General features: G+C 41.7%; 1 protein-coding gene across 2 annotated transcripts; it reads left to right on the plus strand.

Moving 5' to 3' along the window:
* The first annotated feature begins 2,030 nt into the window (after positions 1–2,030).
* On the plus strand, positions 2,031–20,022 carry LOC147303154 (major histocompatibility complex class I-related protein 1-like). 2 transcript variants are annotated; one of them, XM_086281476.1, is made up of 13 exons: positions 2,031–2,192; positions 2,975–3,247; positions 3,439–3,729; positions 12,660–12,944; positions 13,352–13,480; positions 13,969–13,998; positions 14,488–14,520; positions 14,702–14,737; positions 14,873–14,902; positions 15,443–15,526; positions 15,684–15,722; positions 15,850–15,886; positions 16,311–20,022. In XM_086281476.1, the coding sequence occupies exons 1-13, from the start codon at positions 2,138–2,140 to the stop codon at positions 16,333–16,335; spliced, it is 1,347 nt and encodes a 448-aa protein (XP_086137602.1). In that variant the 5' UTR covers positions 2,031–2,137; the 3' UTR covers positions 16,336–20,022. The 2 variants fall into 2 exon arrangements, with proteins under 2 accessions (XP_086137602.1, XP_086137603.1); XM_086281477.1 differs by having other exon boundaries at positions 19,372–20,022.
* The last annotated feature ends 478 nt before the right edge of the window (positions 20,023–20,500 follow it).

Consider the following 20,500-nt stretch of genomic DNA (forward strand, 5'->3'; position numbering starts at 1 on the left):
TCTCATTGCATTGGAGTCACACTGGGTTAAATATGTACACTTGGGTTTTAAGGGGTATTTATTATTTTCTTCTTTTTTGGGGGGTTGTATGGAAGCCCCAAACGCAATTTCATTGTTCCGACAATGACAATAAATAAATACTACTACAGGAGAAGCAGCAGGAAGTAACAAAAAATGGATCTTGTTATTGCCAAACTGGATAAATAAACCATAAAAACGCAACTTTCAAGTTTGGACAGTGGACTTCTTTTGCCTGCGTACGAAATATTATCTCAGTGCAGCAGTGGCTTGTGGACTTTTAATTGTGGGATGCAGGGACGTGCAGAGGGGGGGGGACTAGAGGGGCTTGAGCACCCGCCCCTTTCCTGATGAGTGCCCAAAGTGCCCTTTTGTTGAGGCAACTTTTAAAATTTTTTTATTTATTTTTTAATGTGTGTGTGCGGAGTCCTGTCTGTGCCCCTCAACAATAATATTTAACTATTAATCACAGTTTTGCTAAATAAAAGGATCTGGCTTGCATCAGTCACATGATCACATTTAACCAATGATCGCCCTTGACGGCAGAACGCGCTGGTTACGAGCCGGGAACGAGCTCACAAAGAGCACGCGCATTTTTAGCGGTCCGGAGCTGCAGGAGAAACACAAGTTAACTCAGAGACACAGACTGATGCGACAAAACCAGTAAGTAGGTGTACAGCGTACACTGTAGTGTGTAGCACACAGGAGTATTAGCTTATTATGTACACGTTGGTAAGCTGTCTTGTTGCAACTCACGAACTGAAACAAACGAGCGTGCTGTGTGTGCAACAGCGCGACACACATTACCTGTCCTTTTATTAACTGCACAGGTAGTGCTGGTCATAGCTGCTGGCTACCTGTGTAAGGCTGTCATGGGTCTGTAGCTCTGTCACCGTTTTAGGGAACATGTTTCGTTTTAAAGTAAGTTTCTGGGCATTTCCTGCCTTTCTGGAGGGATTATATTTCACTAAAAACGATCTAATATGCATGTCCACATAATAATAATTATAATTATAATATATTAAAAAACACACGCTGTATTTTAAAGAACAATAACAGAACAGTAAGGACATGAGGAGGAAACAGCAGGAGCTGTGTGAGGCTACTAAAGGCAGGGCTATAACATTTTTCTGTCATCATTTTATTATAGATTAAGTGCAAGAGTTGTTAGGTGTGGATAATTAGATTATAGTTTATTGCAATAGCAAGTTGTGCCTTGTTCTCACATAGACAGCAAGTGGAGAGTGATATATGAAATGATGGGATGGAAGGAAGAAGAGAAGCAAAGAGTGATTCACAGGCAGAGCCGAGTTTATGTCACAGTTTTTTGTTGCCTTATGGTTCCAAGCGCTGTCACCAATCTTTGCATTTTGTTATTATCTCATGACACTTGTTTAATCAGCTACCATCTCTCCTGTGGACTTTTTAATGTCTACAGTCTCAGATCAACACAGCCCTGCCCTCCCCATATTAGATTCTTGATGAATGTGTGTTGTTGTTATTCAGCCTGGTTCAATGTGCCCCTTTTTAACTTTGAGCACCCGCCCCTTTAAACCTCTCTGCACGTCCCTGGTGGGATGTTTGGTTTGTCAAACAAAAGGAATTGCCGCTACATGTGTTAATTACATAAATAAGATGTAATTTTCTCTGTAGCACTTCATGGATTTAAGCAGCACACCTTAGTTGTTCACACAAAGCATAAAGGTAAAAAACAATATATGCAGTGTTATCTTCATTTTAGATGTCACAAAGTATTTGAGGCTCCCAGTGTTTTCTTTTGCGTGGAAACCGGCTCCAAATGGTTCTTTGGGTGTTAAAGGTTGCTGACCCCTGGTTTAGTGTTTTCGCGAGCGCGTCGCGCATGAGGATATCACCAGGTAAACTCGCGACATTTTTAAACATTGACAGAGTGTGTTTGAGATAACTTCACAAGTGTCACAGATGACACATTTAAATAAATGAAGATGAATGCATCTTTAGTTTACCCGCGGTCCCTGAATCCATCACTCAACTCAGAACAAGGAAGCAGAGAGGAGCAGACACGGAGAGGAATATTCGGTGCAACGGAGGGGAATGAATCTGAGTTTATTCCGGACAAGATGACTTAATTTGGACTAAAATGTTCGTGATCGCAGTTCTGGTCCTTGTGGGGACAGGACTGACGGTAAACAGCGGTGAGTTTTAGTGTTTTTACACTTGTTCGTGTGACGGGCTCAAATCGGAAGTAAAATGTAGCGTCGTTTAAAAATTGAGTTGAACTTGTTAAGTTGTTATGCATTTATTTTCAGCTAAGCCTACTTTTAGGTATGTTTGTTTAAATGTTGAGGTTATTCATTAGTTTCAGTCTTACTTCCGGTTTAATGTTGCAAATTATGTGTCAGAGAGAAGGTTTAGGAAGTTGATACCGGATGTTTTTAAAATGGCGCTTAACCCTGATCACAGCTCTCTGCAGGGTTAAAGAGATCTGTGCAGAGGACAGCACCGTGCTCTGTCCTCATTAAATGACAAACAGATCACATCTGTGCTGCTGAGGAGCTCTCACTGCTTCTCAGGAGGTCTCTGTGTTTCTCTGTTTCCCCCTCATGTTTCAGGAATATTCTACACTTCTCTGTTTTAATGAACAAAGGCAAGTTACAGTTAAGAAACACAAGCAGAAAGGTGATCAAAATTAAGCATCTGTCCACCCTCCCAGCCTGGACTCCATTTACAAATACAGGGACAAGATTTATTTCTGACCTGCACAGTTTGAAAGAAGCAAGAACAGAAAAATCGTTCAGTTGCAAACTGTGACAGAAATAACACAGCTGATTATTTACTGCTGCTCACTGATTGTTCATGACTGAAATAGCAAAGGGCCAGAGCTTCTGATCCATGGATCTGCAAACATACCTGCCCAGTAAAAACATCAGAGCTCATCCATCCTGCTCCTGTGTTTTCCCTCCTGTGTGACTTTCAGACACTCACTCCCTCACCTACATCTACACGGCGCTCTCCAAACCTGTCGGCCTCCCGGGCATCCACCAGTTCACAGCCATGGGTTTGCTGGACGGCAGGATGGTCGACTACTTTGACAGCGAGAATCAGGCAAAGGTTCCCAGACAGGAGTGGATGAGAGAGCGTTTACCTGCTGATTACTGGGAAAGAGGCACACAGTCCCGCAAGAGCAAGCAGCAGTGGTTCAAGGTCAACATCGGCATCGTGATGGAGCAAATGAGGCAGAATGACTCAGGTCAGACCCTCGAAAGCTGAAGGACCTGCATGACATCAACAAAATAACATTTTAATTGAAAAATGCTTCCATTTGAGATCAGGTTCCTCAGGTCAGGAACAAGTTGTTCCTGCTTCCTCATCTCGTCTCCTCTAAATCTTCATTTCCTTGTCCTTTGTTTGTTCTTCCTTATTTCACCCTCCTGCTTCCAGACCTCCACGTTCTTCAGTGGATGCACGGCTGTGAGGGTGAGACGCAGCCTGACGGCACGCTCAGGTTTGTCCGAGGCGTGGACATGTACGCCTACGATGGAAACTACTTCCTGTCCTTCGATGATAAAAGCGGAGTCTGGGTCGCTCAGATTCAGGAGGCAGAACTAACCAAGAGGAAGTGGGACAGGGTCCAGGTGCTGATAGAGTACACCAAGGGATACCTGGAGAACGAGTGCATCGATTGGCTGAGCAAGTTCTTGGATTATGAACAACAGCAGCTCAAAAAGAAATGTATGTATGACATTAAAAAAAACGTTTTTAAATTAATTCTGGTGTGTGGGACAGTAAACGTGGAAACCTTCACCATCAGGTCTCTTATCCCCGATCACTCTGCTTCCTCTCACCGATTCAGGATAAAGCAGCCAACATAATAAAACAGGCCATTTCAGGAAAAATAACTCAATTTATACACTTGGATTTACAAACTTTGAACCAATTCCAGTATAAGGAAATTATTATTTTAATAGTCATAAATTATATTATTGATTATAGGATAAAATGGAGCACATTGATAAAAATGAACATTAAATGTAGAATAACTTATGTTGCAATGACTCTGTGATGTCCTGATATTCAGAGCATTGACTGAATGGCGCCACCACACCAAGTGGCGCTGTCACTTGGTGTTCGCTCGCTCTGTGGTAGAGTATCACTTCCTGTTCCTGCTCAAACACAGTGGTGTTTCTGAGTAGCTTATTTGCTTAGCAATTTAATTAACAACTTTTAAATACATTCTTCTTTCATAGTATAATCTTCACGTGCTTCATCCGAAGCACACTTTCTGTGTACTCACTACCTAATTTATAGCCAAAGCATTCACTCACTGTCTCTGTACTGTCTCGCTAGCTTAGCTTAGCTCGTAGCCGACTCGTTAGCACCATGGCTACTTCACCTGTCCCTCCTGCACTTTCTTGCTCATTGTGTCAGATGTTTAGTTACTCCTCGGCCTCCTTTAGCAGTAATGATATCTGTAACAAATGTAGCATATTTGCAGCGCTGGAGGCCAGGATTACTGAATTGGAGACTCGGCTTCGCACCCTTCATTCACCCGTAGCTAGCCAGGCCCCTGTAGCTGGTGCAGCCGAAGATAGCGTAGGCCCCGCTAGCTGTTCCCCGGCAGACCCCAAGCAGCTGGGGAAAGAGGGCGGCTGGGTGACGGTGAGGAGGAAGCATAGTCCTAAACAGAAGCCCCAGGTACACCACCAACCCGTTCATGTGTCTAACCGTTTTTCCCCACTCGGCGACACACCCGCCGGGGGTCAAACTCTGGTAATTGGTGATTCTGTTCTCAGACATGTGAAGCTAGAGACACCGGCAACCATAGTCAATTGTCTTCCAGGGGCCAGAGCAGGCGACATTGAAGGAAATTTAAAACTGTTGGCTAAGGGTAAACGTAAATTCAGTAAAATCATAATTCACGTCGGCAGTAATGACACCCGGTTACGCCAATCGGAGGTCACTAAAATCAATATTGAATCGGTGTGCAACTTTGCCAAAACAATGTGGGACTCTGTAGTTTTCTCTGGTCCCCTCCCCAATCAGACCAGGAGTGACATGTTTAGCCGCATGTTCTCCTTAAATTGCTGGCTGTCTGAGTGGTGTCCCAGAAACGATGTGGGCTTCATAGATAATTGGCAAACCTTCTGGAGGAAACCTGGTCTTGTTAGGAGAGACGGCATCCATCCCACTTTGGATGGAGCAGCTCTCATTTCTAGAAATATGGACAAATTTATTAAACTCCCCAAAATATGACTATCCAGAGTTGGGACCAGGAAGCAGAGTTGCAGTCTTACACGCCTCTCTGCAGCTTCTCTCCTCCTGCTACCCCCCCAAAAACCCATCTCCATAGAGACTGTGTCAGCTCCCAAACAGACAAAAAACAAACTAAAAACCAGCAACAAACAACTTAAACATAAACAATCACAAAGAAAGAACAATACAGTATCCACATCTGAACCAAAGAGTAAAACAGTGAAATGTGGATTATTAAATATTAGGTCTCTCTCCTCCAAGTCTCTGTACATGACTGAATAATTGATCAACAAATTGATTTACTCTGCCTTACAGAAACCTGGTTGCAGCAGGATGATTATGTTAGTTTAAATGAATCAACACCCCGAGTCATTCTAACTACCAGAAACCTCGAAGCACAGGCCGAGGGGGCGGTGTGGCAGCAATTTTTCACACCAGCCTATTAATCAACCAAAGACCCAGACAGACTTTTAATTCATTTGAAAGCCTGATGCTTCGCCTCGTCCACCCCAGCTGTGAAACTCAGAAACCAGTCTTACTTGTTATCATCTATCGTCCACCTGGGCCTTACACAGAGTTTCTGTCTGATTTCTCAGACTTTATATCTAATTTAGTTCTGAGCTCAGATAAAATAATTATTGTGGGTGATTTTAACATTCATGTAGATGCTAAAAATGACAGCCTCAACATGGCATTTAATCTGTTATTAGACTCAATTGGCTTCTCTCAAAATGTAAAAGAACCCACCCACCACTTTAATCACACTCTAGATCTTGTTTTAACATATGGCATAGAAACGGAACATTTAACAGTGTTTCCTGAAAACCCTCTGCTGTCTGATCATTTCCTGATAACATTTACATTTACAATAATTGATTACACAGCGGTGGAGAGTAGACTTTATCACAGTAGATGTCTTTCTGAAAGCGCTGTAACTAAGTTTAAGAATATAATCCACCCACTGTTATCATCTTGAATGCCCTGTACCAACACAGAGCAGAGAAGCTATCTGAACGCTACCCCAACAAAGGTCGATTATCTTGTTAATAATTTCACCTCCTCACTACGTACGACTCTGGATACTGTAGCTCCTGTGAAAACTAAGGTCTCTAATCAGAAGTACCTGACTCCGTGGTATAATTCTCAAACACGTACCCTAAAGCAGATGACTCGTAATCTGGAGAGGAAATGGCGTGTCACAAATCTAGAGGATCATCATTTAGCCTGGAGAAATAGTTTGCTGCTTTATAAGAAAGCCCTCCGCAAAGCCAGAACATCTTACTATTCATCACTGATTGAAGACAATAAGAACAACCCCAGGTTTCTCTTCAGCTCTGTAGCCAGGCTGACAAACAGTCAGAGCTCTTTTGAGCCAACCATCCCTTTAACGTTAACTAGTAATGACTTCATGAACTTCTTCACAAATAAAATTTTTATCATTAGAGAAAAAATTACCAATAATCATCCCACAGATGTAATATTATCTACAGCTACTTTTAGTACCATTGATGTTAAGTTAGACTCTTTTTCTCCAATTGATCTTTCTGAGTTAACTTCAATAATTACTTCCTCCAAACCATCAACGTGTCTTTTAGACCCCATTCCTACAAAACTGCTCAAAGAAGTCCTGCCATTAATTAATTCTTCGATCTTAAATATGATCAACCTATCTCTAATGATCAGCTATGTACCACAGGCCTTCAAGCTGGCTGTAGTTAAACCTTTACTCAAAAAGCATCTCTAGACCCAGCAGTCTTAGCTAATTATAGGCCAATCTCCAACCTTCCTTTCATATCAAACATCCTTGAAAGAGTAGTTGTCAAACAGCTAACAGATCATCTGCAGAGGAATGGTTTATTTGAAGAGTTTCAGTCAGGTTTCAGAGCTCATCACAGCACAGAAACAGCTTTAGTGAAGGTTACAAATGATCTTCTTATGGCCTCTGACAGTGGACTCATCTCTGTGCTTGTCCTGCTAGACCTCAGTGCAGCGTTCGATACTGTCGACCATAATATCCTATTAGAGCGATTAGAACATGCTGTAGGTATTACAGGTACTGCACTGCAGTGGTTTGTATCATATCTATCTCATAGACTCCAGTTTGTGCATGTAAATGGAGAGTCCTCTTCACACACTGAGGCTAATTATGTAGTTCCACAGGGTTCAGTGCTAGGACCGATTCTGTTTACATTATACATGCTTCCCTTAGGCAGCATCATTAGAAGACATAGCATACATTTACACTGCTATGCTGATGACACCCAGCTCTATCTGTCCATGAAGCCAGATAACACACACCAATGAGTTAAACTGCAGGAATGTCTTAAAGACATAAAGACCTGGATGGCTGCTAACTTTCTGCTTCTTAATTTAGATCAAACTGAGGTTATTGTACTCGGCCCTGAAAATCTTAGAAATATGGTATCTAACCAGATTCTTACTCTGGATGGCATTACCTTGGCCTCCAGTAACACTGTGAGGAACCTTGGAGTCATTTTTGACCAGGACATGTCCTTCAACGCACATATTAAACAAATATGTAAGACTGCTTTCTTCCATTTGTGCAACATCTCTAAAGTTAGAAATATCCTGTCTCAGAGTGACGCTGAAAAACTAGTTCATGCATTTATTACTTCCAGGCTGGACAACTGTAATTCATTATCTACATCTATTGTTTTAGTGCAATTGGACCTTGTCTATTGTCCATATTGAACTCTTCCTTGCTTTCCGGCTATGTACCATCAGCTTTTAAACATGCTATAATCCAACCTGTTCTTAAAAAAAGTAACCTTGATTATAATGATTATGCCAACTATAGGCCGATTTCTAAGCTTCCCTTCGTGGCCAAAATTCTTGAAAAGGTAGTTCTGCTTCAACTTCAGACCTACCTGGATGAGAATAACATTAATGATAAATTTCAATCGGCCTACAAACAACTAGTGATGGGCAGATGAAGCCCCATGAAGCACTGAAGCTTTTCATCCAATTGGTTCACCCCAACGCGAAGCTTCATGAAGCTTCATTTGCTCTAGCAGGACACCTACTGGACGTAAAAATAATAGCTGGCATGAATTTGAAGAGTGTGGCATTTTGCACACAGCCTGTAAATGTCAACAACAAAAGGAGTGTGTAAAACATGTATATTGTAGTGATGGCAGTATACTGTGTATATTTATAGTGGCAGTATGGGAAATGATTATTTGGAAATGCTTGAAATGGAAATGATCATTTACTGTGAGGTGAGGTGTGGTTGGGGTGTGGACAGTGGTTGTGCTTTTGTAACGTTGAGGTATGGACAGCTACACACTGAGGCTTTGAGCCTCAGTCCTGCCTGTTCACATTTTATTCTGTAAAAACTAAATTTTCACTGCTTTTATGACCTTTTTAGTGGGGAGAACATAGCTGGGATTTAATGATTTAACAAATCTTTTGAATCCTTTGTCCTCCACAATGCTAAATGGCTGGGAGTCCTCAATCACCATGCTGACCAGGTCTTCATCTATTTGAGATTGTTCTCCTGAGGAAAGACAATAAAGATAAAGCACAAATATAAATATCACACACGTAACTTATAACAGTTGTATAATATTGTTATATCATTTAGTAACATTACTGCATGCTATATTATCATTGCATTTGATGGCTCACCTGGTCTTGCTCCACGATCGGTGTTCCCCTTATTCTCATGCAAAGCTCTGTAGTGCCTAAGCATGGATGAGGTGTTGTTGTTATATCCCAGCTCCCTGGCACATAGCAAACACTTCACCTTGTACAAAAGTCAAGACAGCTCAACATAAATTGTATTGCACCATCAGTATCATGAAAATACATCTTCTGTAGAAATTTACATACCTTGTTGGGAGGAATAAAATCAAAATGTTCCCACACAGGGGAGGACATCCTCCTCTTCTTAGCTGGCTCCATTCTCTCCTGACTTTCTCTCCTCACTCTCATAAACCTCCAAACGGTCTCCAAACTCTCTCTAACCGCAACTCTCCATCAAACACCCACATTTTTGAATGAAGTCTGAGGGGTTTATATCGCTGTCATATCTCGCGGCAAAGTTCGAACCACTTCATGAACCAGTCACGTGGTACAGCCGGGCAGCGAGGCTTCGGACGTCATCATTTTCAGCTCCTCCCATAAATGAAGCAAGCCTCGATACGCGCTTCGCGGAAACGCCCCCTCCATTACTCGACACACGCTCCGAAGCCTCGATACAGAACGTCCCATCACTACAAACAACATCACAGCACTGAATCAGCGCTGCTCCGAGTTTTTAATGACCTTTTACTAATGGCTGACAATGGACGCCCCTCTGTCCTAGTGCTATTGGATCTTTCATCGGCATTTGACATGGTTGACCATAACATACTATTGGTGAGACTAGAGCACACTGTAGGCATCAAGGGCGCTGTCTTGGATTGGTTTAAATCTTACCTCTCCAACCGGCTCTCTTCGGTTCACTTGGCCACCTCCTCTTCTTCCGCTGTACCTGTTTGCTGTGGTGTCCCCCGGGGATCTGTGTTAGGCCCTACCCTGTTCTCATTATATATGCTTCCTTTAAGTGCTATTTTTGAAAAGTATCATATTGTTTTTCATTATTATGCCGATGACATCCAGATCTATTTTGAGTTAAATGATGATCTAGCTCTGTCCTTGAATAGCTTTCGAGAGTGCATGTGTGAGGTCAAGCAATGGCTTCTGGCAAATACTCTTATCCTTAATGATAAGAAAACTGAAATTGTGGTCTTTGGTAGTGATGCTCTTCGTGCCAAACTCCGTGATGCCTTTGGTTTTCTCACTAGTTCCTTTTCTGACACTGTTAGGAATCTGGGTGTGCTACTTGACAGCTCATTTAAACTTGATAAACAAGTGTCTGCTGTCGTCAGATCCAGTTTTTACCAACTTCGCCTTATTTCTAAGACCAAACACTATATCCCGCACAATGACCTGGAAAAGCTCATCCATGCCTTTGTAACGTCAAGGCTAGATTATTGTAATTCACTTTATTTTGGTCTCCACTCTACCCTTTTACATAGATTACAGACAGTCCAGAATGCCGCTGCACGCATTCTAACTAAAACTAAGAAGTTTGCTCACATCACTCCCGTCCTTGCTGATCTGCACTGGTTGCCTGTGAAATTTCGTATTCAATTTAAAATTCTGTTGCTTACTTTTAAAATTACTAATAACACAGGACCAAGCTATCTTAAGGAACTCCTAAACTCATATGCTCCTGCGAGGGCTTTAAGATCATCCTCACAGTTATTGTTGGTTCAGCCCAGATCTCGTTTGAAGTCTAGAGGTGATCGAGCGTTTGCTCTAGCTGCACCTGAGCTGTGGAACAATCTTCCGATTGGCATCCGGGCGTCTGATTCTATTCAATCTTTTAAATCACGGCTTAAAACATATCTGTTTGAACTTGCTTTTTCTACCAGTTAAATCCTGGCCTGTTTGCAGTGAGTTATTCTATTAATTTTTCTGTTTGTCTTGTGTTGTCTTGCGTTGTCTATGTTCTCTACTACCGTGTTTGATGGTATAGTTTTACTTTGCTATAGCTATGTGCTATAGTTTATTCTTATTAGTGGTTTTTATCTGTGAACATAATCCCACACTTATATGACCCTGATGATATAGTGTTAATTGTTTCATTGTTTTATTGTTTTATGTAAAGCACTTTGGCATGCCCTTGGTTTTTAAATGTGCTCTATAAATAAAGATTGTATTGTATTGTATTGTATTATTATCAGGATGTCCAAAAAACTCACTGAAAAGCCTTCAGTTAATCCAAAATGCTGCAGCAAGAGTCCTGACAGGGACTAGAAAGAGAGAGCAGATTTCTCCTGTTTTGGCTTCCCTTCATTGGCTTCCTGTTAAATCCAGAATTCAAAATCCTGCTCCTCACATACAAGGTCTTAAATAATCAGGCCCCATCTTATCTTAATGACCTTGTAGTACCATATCACCCTATTAGAGCACTTCGCTCTCGCTCTGCAGGCCTACTTGTTGTTCCTAGAGTATTTAAAAGTAGAATGGGAGGCAGAGCCTTCAGTTTTCAGGCCCCTCTTCTGTGGAACCAGCTTCCAGTTTGGATTCAGGAGACAGACACTATCTCTACTTTCAAGATTAGGCTTCAAACTTTCCTTTTTGCTAAAACATATAGTTAGGGCTGGACCAGGTGACCCTGAATCCTCCCTTAGTTATGCTGCAATAGACGTAGGCTGCCGGGGGATTCCCATGATGCTTTGAGTTTTTCCTTTCCAGTCACCTTTCTCACTCACTATGTGTTAACAGACCTCTCTGCATTGAATCATATCTGTTATTAACCTCTGTCTCTCTTCCACAGCATGTCTTTATCCTGTCTTCCTTCTCTCACCCCAACCAATCACAGCAGATGGCCCCGCCCCTCCCTGAGCCTGGTTCTGCCGGAGGTTTCTTCCTGTTAGAAGGGAGTTTTTCCTTCCCACTGTCGCCAAAGTGCTGCTCATAGGGGGTCATATGATTGTTGGGTTTTTCTCTGTATCTATGAAGCGCCTTGAGGCGACTTATGTTGTGATTTGGCGCTATATAAATAAAATTGAATTGAACTGAATTGAATGAGGCACAAATGAATTCTTAAAGCTTCCAAACTCACAGTGTGGAGCTCCGTGTCTGCTGTCAGAAGGTCACAGTTCATGTTGGATCAACTCCTCCTTGCTTGCTGTAACACACACTGTTCATAAAGGCATTGAGGACAATGATCAGCTTGCTGGTTGCACCACTTTTAGTAACCTTAATTTTCCTGCCATTGACAGATTTCCACATCATGCTGTTGGGCCATCTGACTGAACTTTCTAGAACAGAAAAACAGACCAACATCTAAAACTGTTATCAGTGTTAATACTGAGGTACTTGTCAGACTGAACTTTGACCTTGGATGCTCACAGGACTGTGATGGTCACCATCTTTGGATCAAACCAGTTTCTTTACATTTAAATATTTGTGATTGCATCATCTCACAGACTGTTGGATTTCAGAATGATAAATCCTCCTGATTTCAGTTGGTCCAAGTCAGACTGACACAGGTTGTGGCCCATCATGTGACCTGTGCAGTTGTCTTTCGATGAAAAATTGTTCACTTGGAGGCTGAAGGTGCTGCATGCTCGACCTCTGGGTGACACTGCACTGTTGGTCACTGCAACTACTTGGACTTGATCTCAGACAAAAAAAAATGAACTCAATTCCCAACCAGTGTGTCTTTGCAGTCTCTCTGAGGTTAACATATTTTTTGCTGTAGTGTGGCTTTTAGCAGCTACAGCATATAAGACATTCAATTTCATACACTGCTTTAATATTTCAGAGATAAACCACATTCATATAATCACGTATCAAATGTGGTGACACAGTTTTCCATTTCCTGCTTCCAGCTCCACCTGAGGTGTTTGTGTTTGCAAAGAAGGCCAAAGTGGAGACAAACCTCATCCTGACCTGCCTCGCCACAGGCTTCTACCTCAAAGACATCATCGTGAGGATCAGAAGGAACGGACGTGTTCTGACTCCAGTCGACGGCCTGACGAGCTCAGGAGTTCTTCCAAATAACGATGAGACCTTCCAGAGACGAGACCATGTGGAGATTTTGAAGTCTGACCTGTCAAAGTTCAGCTGTGAAGTCTTTCATGAGGCGACTGGTGTGGATGTTACAAAGACTTGGGGTAAGAAACTTTATTTATTGTCTCTGTTGTTGATCATAACTCTGTTTCTTCAGTCAGAGCCTGGAGCTCCTCTGTGTCCAGCAGATCTGCATCATTCTGTCCTGATCACAGTCCTGAGGTCAGATCCATGTCAGTCCATCTAGAACTAAGCTAGCATGTCACATGTAGCCCAGCTCTGCAGCCCTGAAGAAGCAGAGCAGCGATCTCCTCCAGAGCATCACTGAATAGTTGCAGATATGAACAGTTTCAGTGCCGTCCCCTCTCACTGACCTCCTGTTGCTGCTCCACATCACTGCTGTCAGATCACTGACTCCATCATGACTGTGGCTTCAAATCTACATCTCAGTAACAAACAGCAGCAAATAACTGACAGTGACCTCAACCTGAAGCTTGTGTCTGTGTTTCAGACATCACTGACCTTCCACCGGAACCTGGATGTGGACCTCCGATCGCTGCTGCAGTGGGAGGAGCCTTGGCTCTGGTTGCTCTTGTTGCTGTTGTTGCCTGTGTGATCTTGTATAAAAAAGGCTGTCTTGGTAAGTCCAGTGTGCTGTTGTGTGTAATTATTGTTGAGTGGAGCTAAAATGTTTGTCTTTGTATCCTGTAAAAATGAAACTGTCCTGGTCTCAGACAGTGATGACATGGAGCTCTGTTACTGATCATCACATTTGAAACACATGAAGAAAATCATTGAAATGAATGTAAGAAATGTTGAATATCAGCTGCTCCAGTCTGTCAGCCTTCAAACACTTCACTTAGTATTCTATTAGGACTCCATGAGGGGGTCAAAGGTCACAGTCATGTGACATGATGTCAGACTTTCCTGTCTGCAGCTTCTGATCCAATAACTTTGAGCCCTCTGGGACATAAATGTAGTTTTTCTGTGCAGAACAGAAATGATTGATGTTTGCTGATAGTGTGCAGCTCGTTTCCTCCACCGTCTCCACTCAGACACATCTGCATGTAGAACAAACCACTGAGTTCATCCATCATCACTGACAGTCTGTGTTACGTCTGTTTACAGGACGCAGACGTGGAGCCAACGACAACAAAGGTAACATCTTTATTTTTCTCTTATGAAGTTTGATGCTCAGAGACTCGAGTCAGTCTGAGCCGATCCTTTAACACCTTTAACAGATTAGTATTTGTTCAGTGTAGCACAGAGGAGGTGAACAGGCAAACAGTGGAGGAGACAGAAACTTGAAGCATGAGGAGAAAGGTTAGAGCAGCCAGGCTCATGGTTACCTGTGGTCAGTATAAAGCTCCTAATATCTGGATGAGCCTGACAGGTGAAACATGGCTGCTGTCAGGTGTGTGCAGAGGTTCCTCTCTGTGACAGCTGCTCAGTTTCACTGACACTTTACATCTTTATGAAACAAACAGAAGAAAAAGTCAGACGTACTTTTGACTTTCAGTTTCTCTGTGGAGTCACTGCTCTTTAACATTTGTGACTTTTTATAAGAACACAGATAAAAAGAATCAAACATGAAGCACTGACTGAATTAAAATGTCGTTTTGTCTTTCTATCATTTGTATTTATCAGCTGGAATAAAGACTATTTATGCTCCTGTGTCAGGTAAGCTCTTTATTTCTCTGCTCTGGATGTTGTTAAATGTCAATGTTTCTGATATTTAAAGTGTTTATGTGGTAATAATATTTATACAGCAGCAGCTGAAAACCTTAAAGCTGATTTAAACCTGCAGTTCAGAACTAACGTGTGTGTGTGTGTGTGTGTGTGTGTGCGTGTGTGTGTGTAGTTGGTAATGGCGTTGCAAGCACACCTCTGATAAATGGTAGGTGCCCCTCCCACCCTACAAAGATTTATACAAAATAGTTTATTGAAGTTAATATTAATATTTTGTGTGTGTGTGTGTGTGTGTGTGTGTGTGTGTGTGTGTGTGTCTGTCTGTGTGTGTGTGTGTGTGTAGTTGCTCCTGTGCCTGCAGCTTCCAGCAGTGGTACGTGTTTCCTTCTCCTTCCTCAGATACACATAACAGTTTAGTTTAAGGCCCAGTAGATTGTAGGAGATGTTCTTCATATTCTGTGTGTTTTATGTGGAACGGTGCCTCTTTTATATCAGTCGTTCTCCATCTGTGGGGCACAGAGTGGGATGTAGAGGACCAGTGAAACAAATTTCTATGAGAGTCATTGTTGCATTAAAATGAAACTTTGATAACTTTTTATTGATAATGGTGAATAAAAATTGTGTGACGTGGATGTTTTTACTTTCTGAATTGGAACAAAAAGGTTTTTAGGAACGTCGACTCCTTTCCTGCAGGCTTTCCTCCACGTTCCTTTGATGTGAGGTGTTCAAGAACACTGGGGAATTCCCACGTTTATCTTTAAATTAAGACTACAAATATAACCCGGTTAGAGAAACTGCAGTAATCAATGAAAGGAACGACCCTCACATCAGAACGATCACCAGCATCACATCAGTGTGTTGCTAAAGTTTGCTGTTTCCTTCATGTAGCTCACAATGTATGTTGTCTTTACAGGAAGTGCAGCAGTTACTGTAGATAAGAAGGCTGATGCTAAAGATGGGAAGGATGGGGAAACCGAACGTCTCACAGACAGTGAGAGTAAGTGTCCCTCAGCTAACATGCTGCTCTGTGTTGTATAATATGAGTCACATTATTCTGTACTGTGGTATTGACTGATACATTTTAAGCTCATGTTGCAGCTGATTACTTTTTTTTTTTTACTTTTTTTTACTTTTTTCCTCCTTTGTCTTTACAGGAAGTGCTGACGAAGACGAGGGTAATAAAGCAAGTTCCAGTAAGTTTTTGTCAGCTAACATGTAGCATTGAGCTCTGTGATGTGTAATTGTAAGCCACATTATTCTGTACTCTGGTAGTGACCGACACATTTTAAACCCATGTGAATACTTTTTTCTCCTTTACAGTGGCCTCTTCTTTCTCCAGCGGTTTTTACTCTGACATGTAAGTATAACTGATGATGTAGGATACTACTGCACCAGTCTGATATCAGTCTCACAGAGCTGGATCCACATCAACTTGATCGTTGCTAGCTGACTTTTCTTTTTTGATTTTGACTATTTTATTATTTTCCTAATAAATATCAGATCAGTGGGTTTCTATTTTTGGAAGTCCCTGTTACATTTAATTGATTTAAATTACAGATAGAAAGTAAATATTTAAGTGGAGTGTGTCCCTTACACATAAGGGTTTATTAATTTTCATGATATGATCAGGTTGGTGTATCCCTCACTGAGAACCTGCAGTATGTTTTCTGAGTTAGAGCGAGGGTAGAAAGCAGCTTTGCCAAAGAACAGAGAATAAATCAGAGCAGATCAGCCTCTGTGTTACTTTACATGTAAAATAATACTGTTGTTCATGCCTGCAGCTCACAGGTTCAGGATTCACACTAAACCTTCTGCCACAGAGAATACTGGCTGAGGTCATGCTAAATCCAGTGCCTCCAGCTGTATCCCTGACTTTGACCTTTCCTCTTTGGCCCCCCACGAAAAATCCAGCATCACTAATTTAGGTGTGAAAATGGACCCCAGCCTAAAACTCGACTCACATGTCAATGCTGTGGTTAAATCCTCCATCTTTCAGTTGAGGCAGCTGTCAAAATGAAGCCCATCCTGTCTAGATGCCGCCTTGAGACTCTGATCCATGGATTTATCATCGCTCGCCTGGATTAATGTCTTGTGTTTGGAATAAGCCAGGCCCCCCTCTCACATCTACAGCTGGTACAAAACACTGCTGTACGATTTTTAAGCAAACGAGAGCACAAAAACCCCGGTTTAGTGGACCTTCACTAGCTTACCATTCAGTTTCCAATCCATTTTAAAATTCTTTTATTTGTTTGGAAGTCTCTTAAAGGTCTTGGCCCTTCTTATTTGTCTGAGATGTTTCACCCTTACACGCCATCACCTGCTTGTAGATCAGCTAACCAGGTGCTTTTGACTCTCCCAAAGACATTTTATAAATCCAGAGCCTTTGCAGTTTTCCTAAAACGTGGAATGAGCTGCTGCTAGAGGTCAGGCAGGTAAACACTCTCCTGCTGTTTTTAAAACTCGTTTAAAAAATAAAAAAAAAACCCAACACCTTTTCTCCTTGGCTTTTATACCAGCGTGAGTTTTCATCTGTCTTGAACTTTTACCCTTTTTGTACAGACCTTTGGTGCTTTAGAAATAAAGTGGCATGTGTTTTAAAAGGAATGTGACAGGAAATTTCATTACAGCATTTACTTTAATGAATTTACATTGGTGTGTCGTGGTAAAACATAGTGATTAATCTCCTTTATTTATTAATAAGGCCAAAGAGTTTTTGGCCAAGCTGAGTAAACTGCAGGATGATTACAAAAACTAAACTGTGTCTGATACTAGTCAAAGTCAAAGTCAAAGTCAACTTTATTTGTCGATTCTGCCACATGTACAGGACATACGGAGAATAGAAATTGCGTTACATTTAAATATATTTAAATATAAAAGTGATTAAAAAATGCAAGTAAAATAATTAAAAAGTAAAAATAATTAAAAAGTAAAAATTTAAATAAATACAATTATACATATAACAAGAAAGCTATATAATATACAATATAATGGGTAAGTGACATTGAGTGTAAACCAGGCAGAGTAGTGCAAATAGGCAAATAGTGCAAATGGAGATTTGGTAATGTACGGTAAGAGAAAGTGTAACAACAAAGTCTTATGAGGTAATGGCAGTCCAATGCTCCACAAAGTGACTGGTAACTGGTGCAGGCCAGTGAGTGAGTCAGAGAGTGTGTGTGTGTGTGTGACAGAGTTCAGTGAGACCGTGGAGGAGAAGAGGGGAGAGGGGGCAGAATCGGGAGGGAGTTAAGCTTCCTGACAGCCTGATGGATGAAGCTGTCCTTCAGCCTGCTGGTCCTGGCCTGGAGACTCCGCAGTCTCCTCCCCGACGGCAGCAGCTTGAAGAAGCTTTGCATTGGGTGTGTGGGATCAGCCGCTATGCAAAGGGCTTTTTTAGTGAGACGGGTGCTGTAAATGTCCTGGAGGGAGGGGAGAGAGACACCAATGATCCTCTCTGCAGCTCTCACTATGCGTTGGAGGGTTCTATGACAGGACGCATTGCAGGCTCCAAACCACACAGTGATGCAGCTCGACAGGATGCTCTCGATGGTGCCTCTGTAGAAAGTGTGCATGATGGGGGCTGGTGCTCCTGCTCTTCTTAGTTTGCGGAGAAAGAAGAGACGCTGCTGTGATTTCTTGGCCAGTGCTGTGGTGTTGTACGTCCAGGAGAGATCCTCTGTGATGTGCACACCCAAGAACTTGGTGCTGCTCACTCTCTCCACAGACGCTCCGTCAATGGTCAGAGGAGCATGTTGGGTGTGCATTCTCCTGAAGTCCACAACAATCTCCTTCGTCTTCTCCACATTCAGAGAGAGATTGTTGTCAGCACACCACGTGGCCAGGCGTCTCACCTCACTTCTGTAGTCGGTCTCATCCCTGTTGCTAATGAGACCCACCACCGTTGTGTCGTCCGCAAACTTGATGAAGAGGTTGGAGCTGTATGATGGGGTGCAGTCATGGGTCAGCAGAGTGAAGAGGAGGGGGCTCAGCACACATCCCTGCGGGGCCCCCGTGTTTAAAATGATGGTGCTGGATGTATTACTGCCAACCCGTACTGCTTGAGGTCTTCCGGTGAGGAAATCCAACAGCCAGTTGCACAGTGAGGTGTTGAGCCCCAGCTGGACCAGTTACTGTGTAAATACCTTCACTGAACACTGTCAATGTATTTACTAATAGAGTTGGCAAAATGACATTTTTTTTTTTTTTTTGTTTTCATTTAATTTTCAAAATTTAAGAACATCCACTGTTTAACATCTTCATGGCAACGTAGCAACAGTTGAAATGAATCTTTCTCTGCTTTTAAAGACAAATATGCAAGTTGTCTGCAAAACAGTGAAATGAAAGGTTATACGGTTTAAAAAAGACAGAAAAATAGACTCCTAGTGGCAACATGTACAGTGCAAACAAGAGTAGACCCAAGATTGAGCTTTCAGATGCACCATCATTAAGAGTGGCTGCTGTAGAGCTGTGGGGGCACATGCTGAAATAAAAAGTCCTTCCAGATAAGTAAACTGAAACCACTGACACGTTTGAGCCAGCATATCATATTTGAGAATGATATCTATATATGTTTTCCTTTTTATCAGCGTGTGTTTTAACGATTGAGGTTGACTGTGTCAAAGGCAGCAGGGCTGCCAGAATCCAGAGTTAAGAGAATATCATTAACAACATTAGAATGACTGATCGAACTAGGCTTTGACTTTGACTGTGGTTTCTCTTGTGAGTATGTTTTATTGAAATTTGCACTGCACAGATTTACACTTAAGGGAAACAAAAAAATATCAACACTGAACCTTCTGTTTGTTTTCATGCATGTAAAAATAATACTGCTGTGTGTCCCTGCAGGTGATGCTTATGACAATTAAGATTGTCACAGGCTGGGTCTCCGACCCAGCACTCTGAGTTTTCTTTGTATTTTTTGATATGTTATTAGTTTGTGTTATTTCCTATTTGCCTTTAGTTTAGGCAGTTATTGTTCCTGGGTTTTCTATGTTTTGGGGTTTTCTATTTATTTCATCACGTATTAGGTCTGTTAAGTTGTGTTGTCATTTCCTGTTTTATTCTGACAGTGTCATGTGTTCTTTGTTCATTATATTTAGCTTTCCTCTCCTGGTCCTGTCTTTAGGTTTATGTCTGTCAGCCGTTCCCCCATGTGTCCCTACTTCCCCTGATCACCTCATGTCTGTATTTAAGCCTTTTGTTTTCTTCATGCCATTGTCGGTTCGTCTGTTTAATCTCACCAGAGTTACAGTTATAGTCATAGTCTTAGCCTGTTTACCTCGCCCCAGTTATAGTTCTAGTTTTCGTTTGTTATGTTGACCTTAGCCTTAGTTTTTGTCTTTGCCTGCTTATGTACTCCACAGTTATAGTTATAGTGTTTGGTCTTAGTACCTTATAGTGTTTTGTTTCTTAGTGTTTTGCCTGTTTGTTTTGGTCTCTTGGTTCATTCCCTGCCGTCATCGCAATAAAGGTTCACTTTTCTGTTAATCATTACAATTCCTCGTCATCATCTGCTTTTGGGTCCTGTTTCCACATACATCGGCGCACCCCACCGTGACAAAGATGTCCAAAGCCCTCATAAGAACTTCCATCAGATGAAAATAGGGCTACGCAATTTTTCCCAAAATGATAATTATGATTATTTGTTACAATTATTTATGATTTTTGTAACCAAACTTTTATAGTGCATTGTCATTTAAAGAGAAGAATTCTGGTTCATATTTGCACAAATTCCTGAATTAAAAAAAAATTGGCCTTACTAACATAAATTCAGTGCACTGATGCACTATTTAGGCTGTATACACCGCAGTACTTGATTTGTTTTTGCTTCACATTGTATTGACAGAACACACACTTCATTATGGTTATTTAATTGTGGGAAGCCAAAATTGTGATTGAGATTTACCTAGTTTTACCAGAACAACACCAATAGGCAAAGTATTTATGATCATAATGCTGAATGTGGTTCTATTCA

The sequence above is a fragment of the Aulonocara sp. 'chitande type north' Nkhata Bay genome, linkage group LG22 (assembly GCF_057382095.1).
Source record: "Aulonocara sp. 'chitande type north' Nkhata Bay isolate Kocher_YH1m ecotype deep benthic linkage group LG22, A_spYH_male_GT1.1, whole genome shotgun sequence".
NCBI lineage: Eukaryota > Metazoa > Chordata > Actinopteri > Cichliformes > Cichlidae > Aulonocara > Aulonocara sp. 'chitande type north' Nkhata Bay.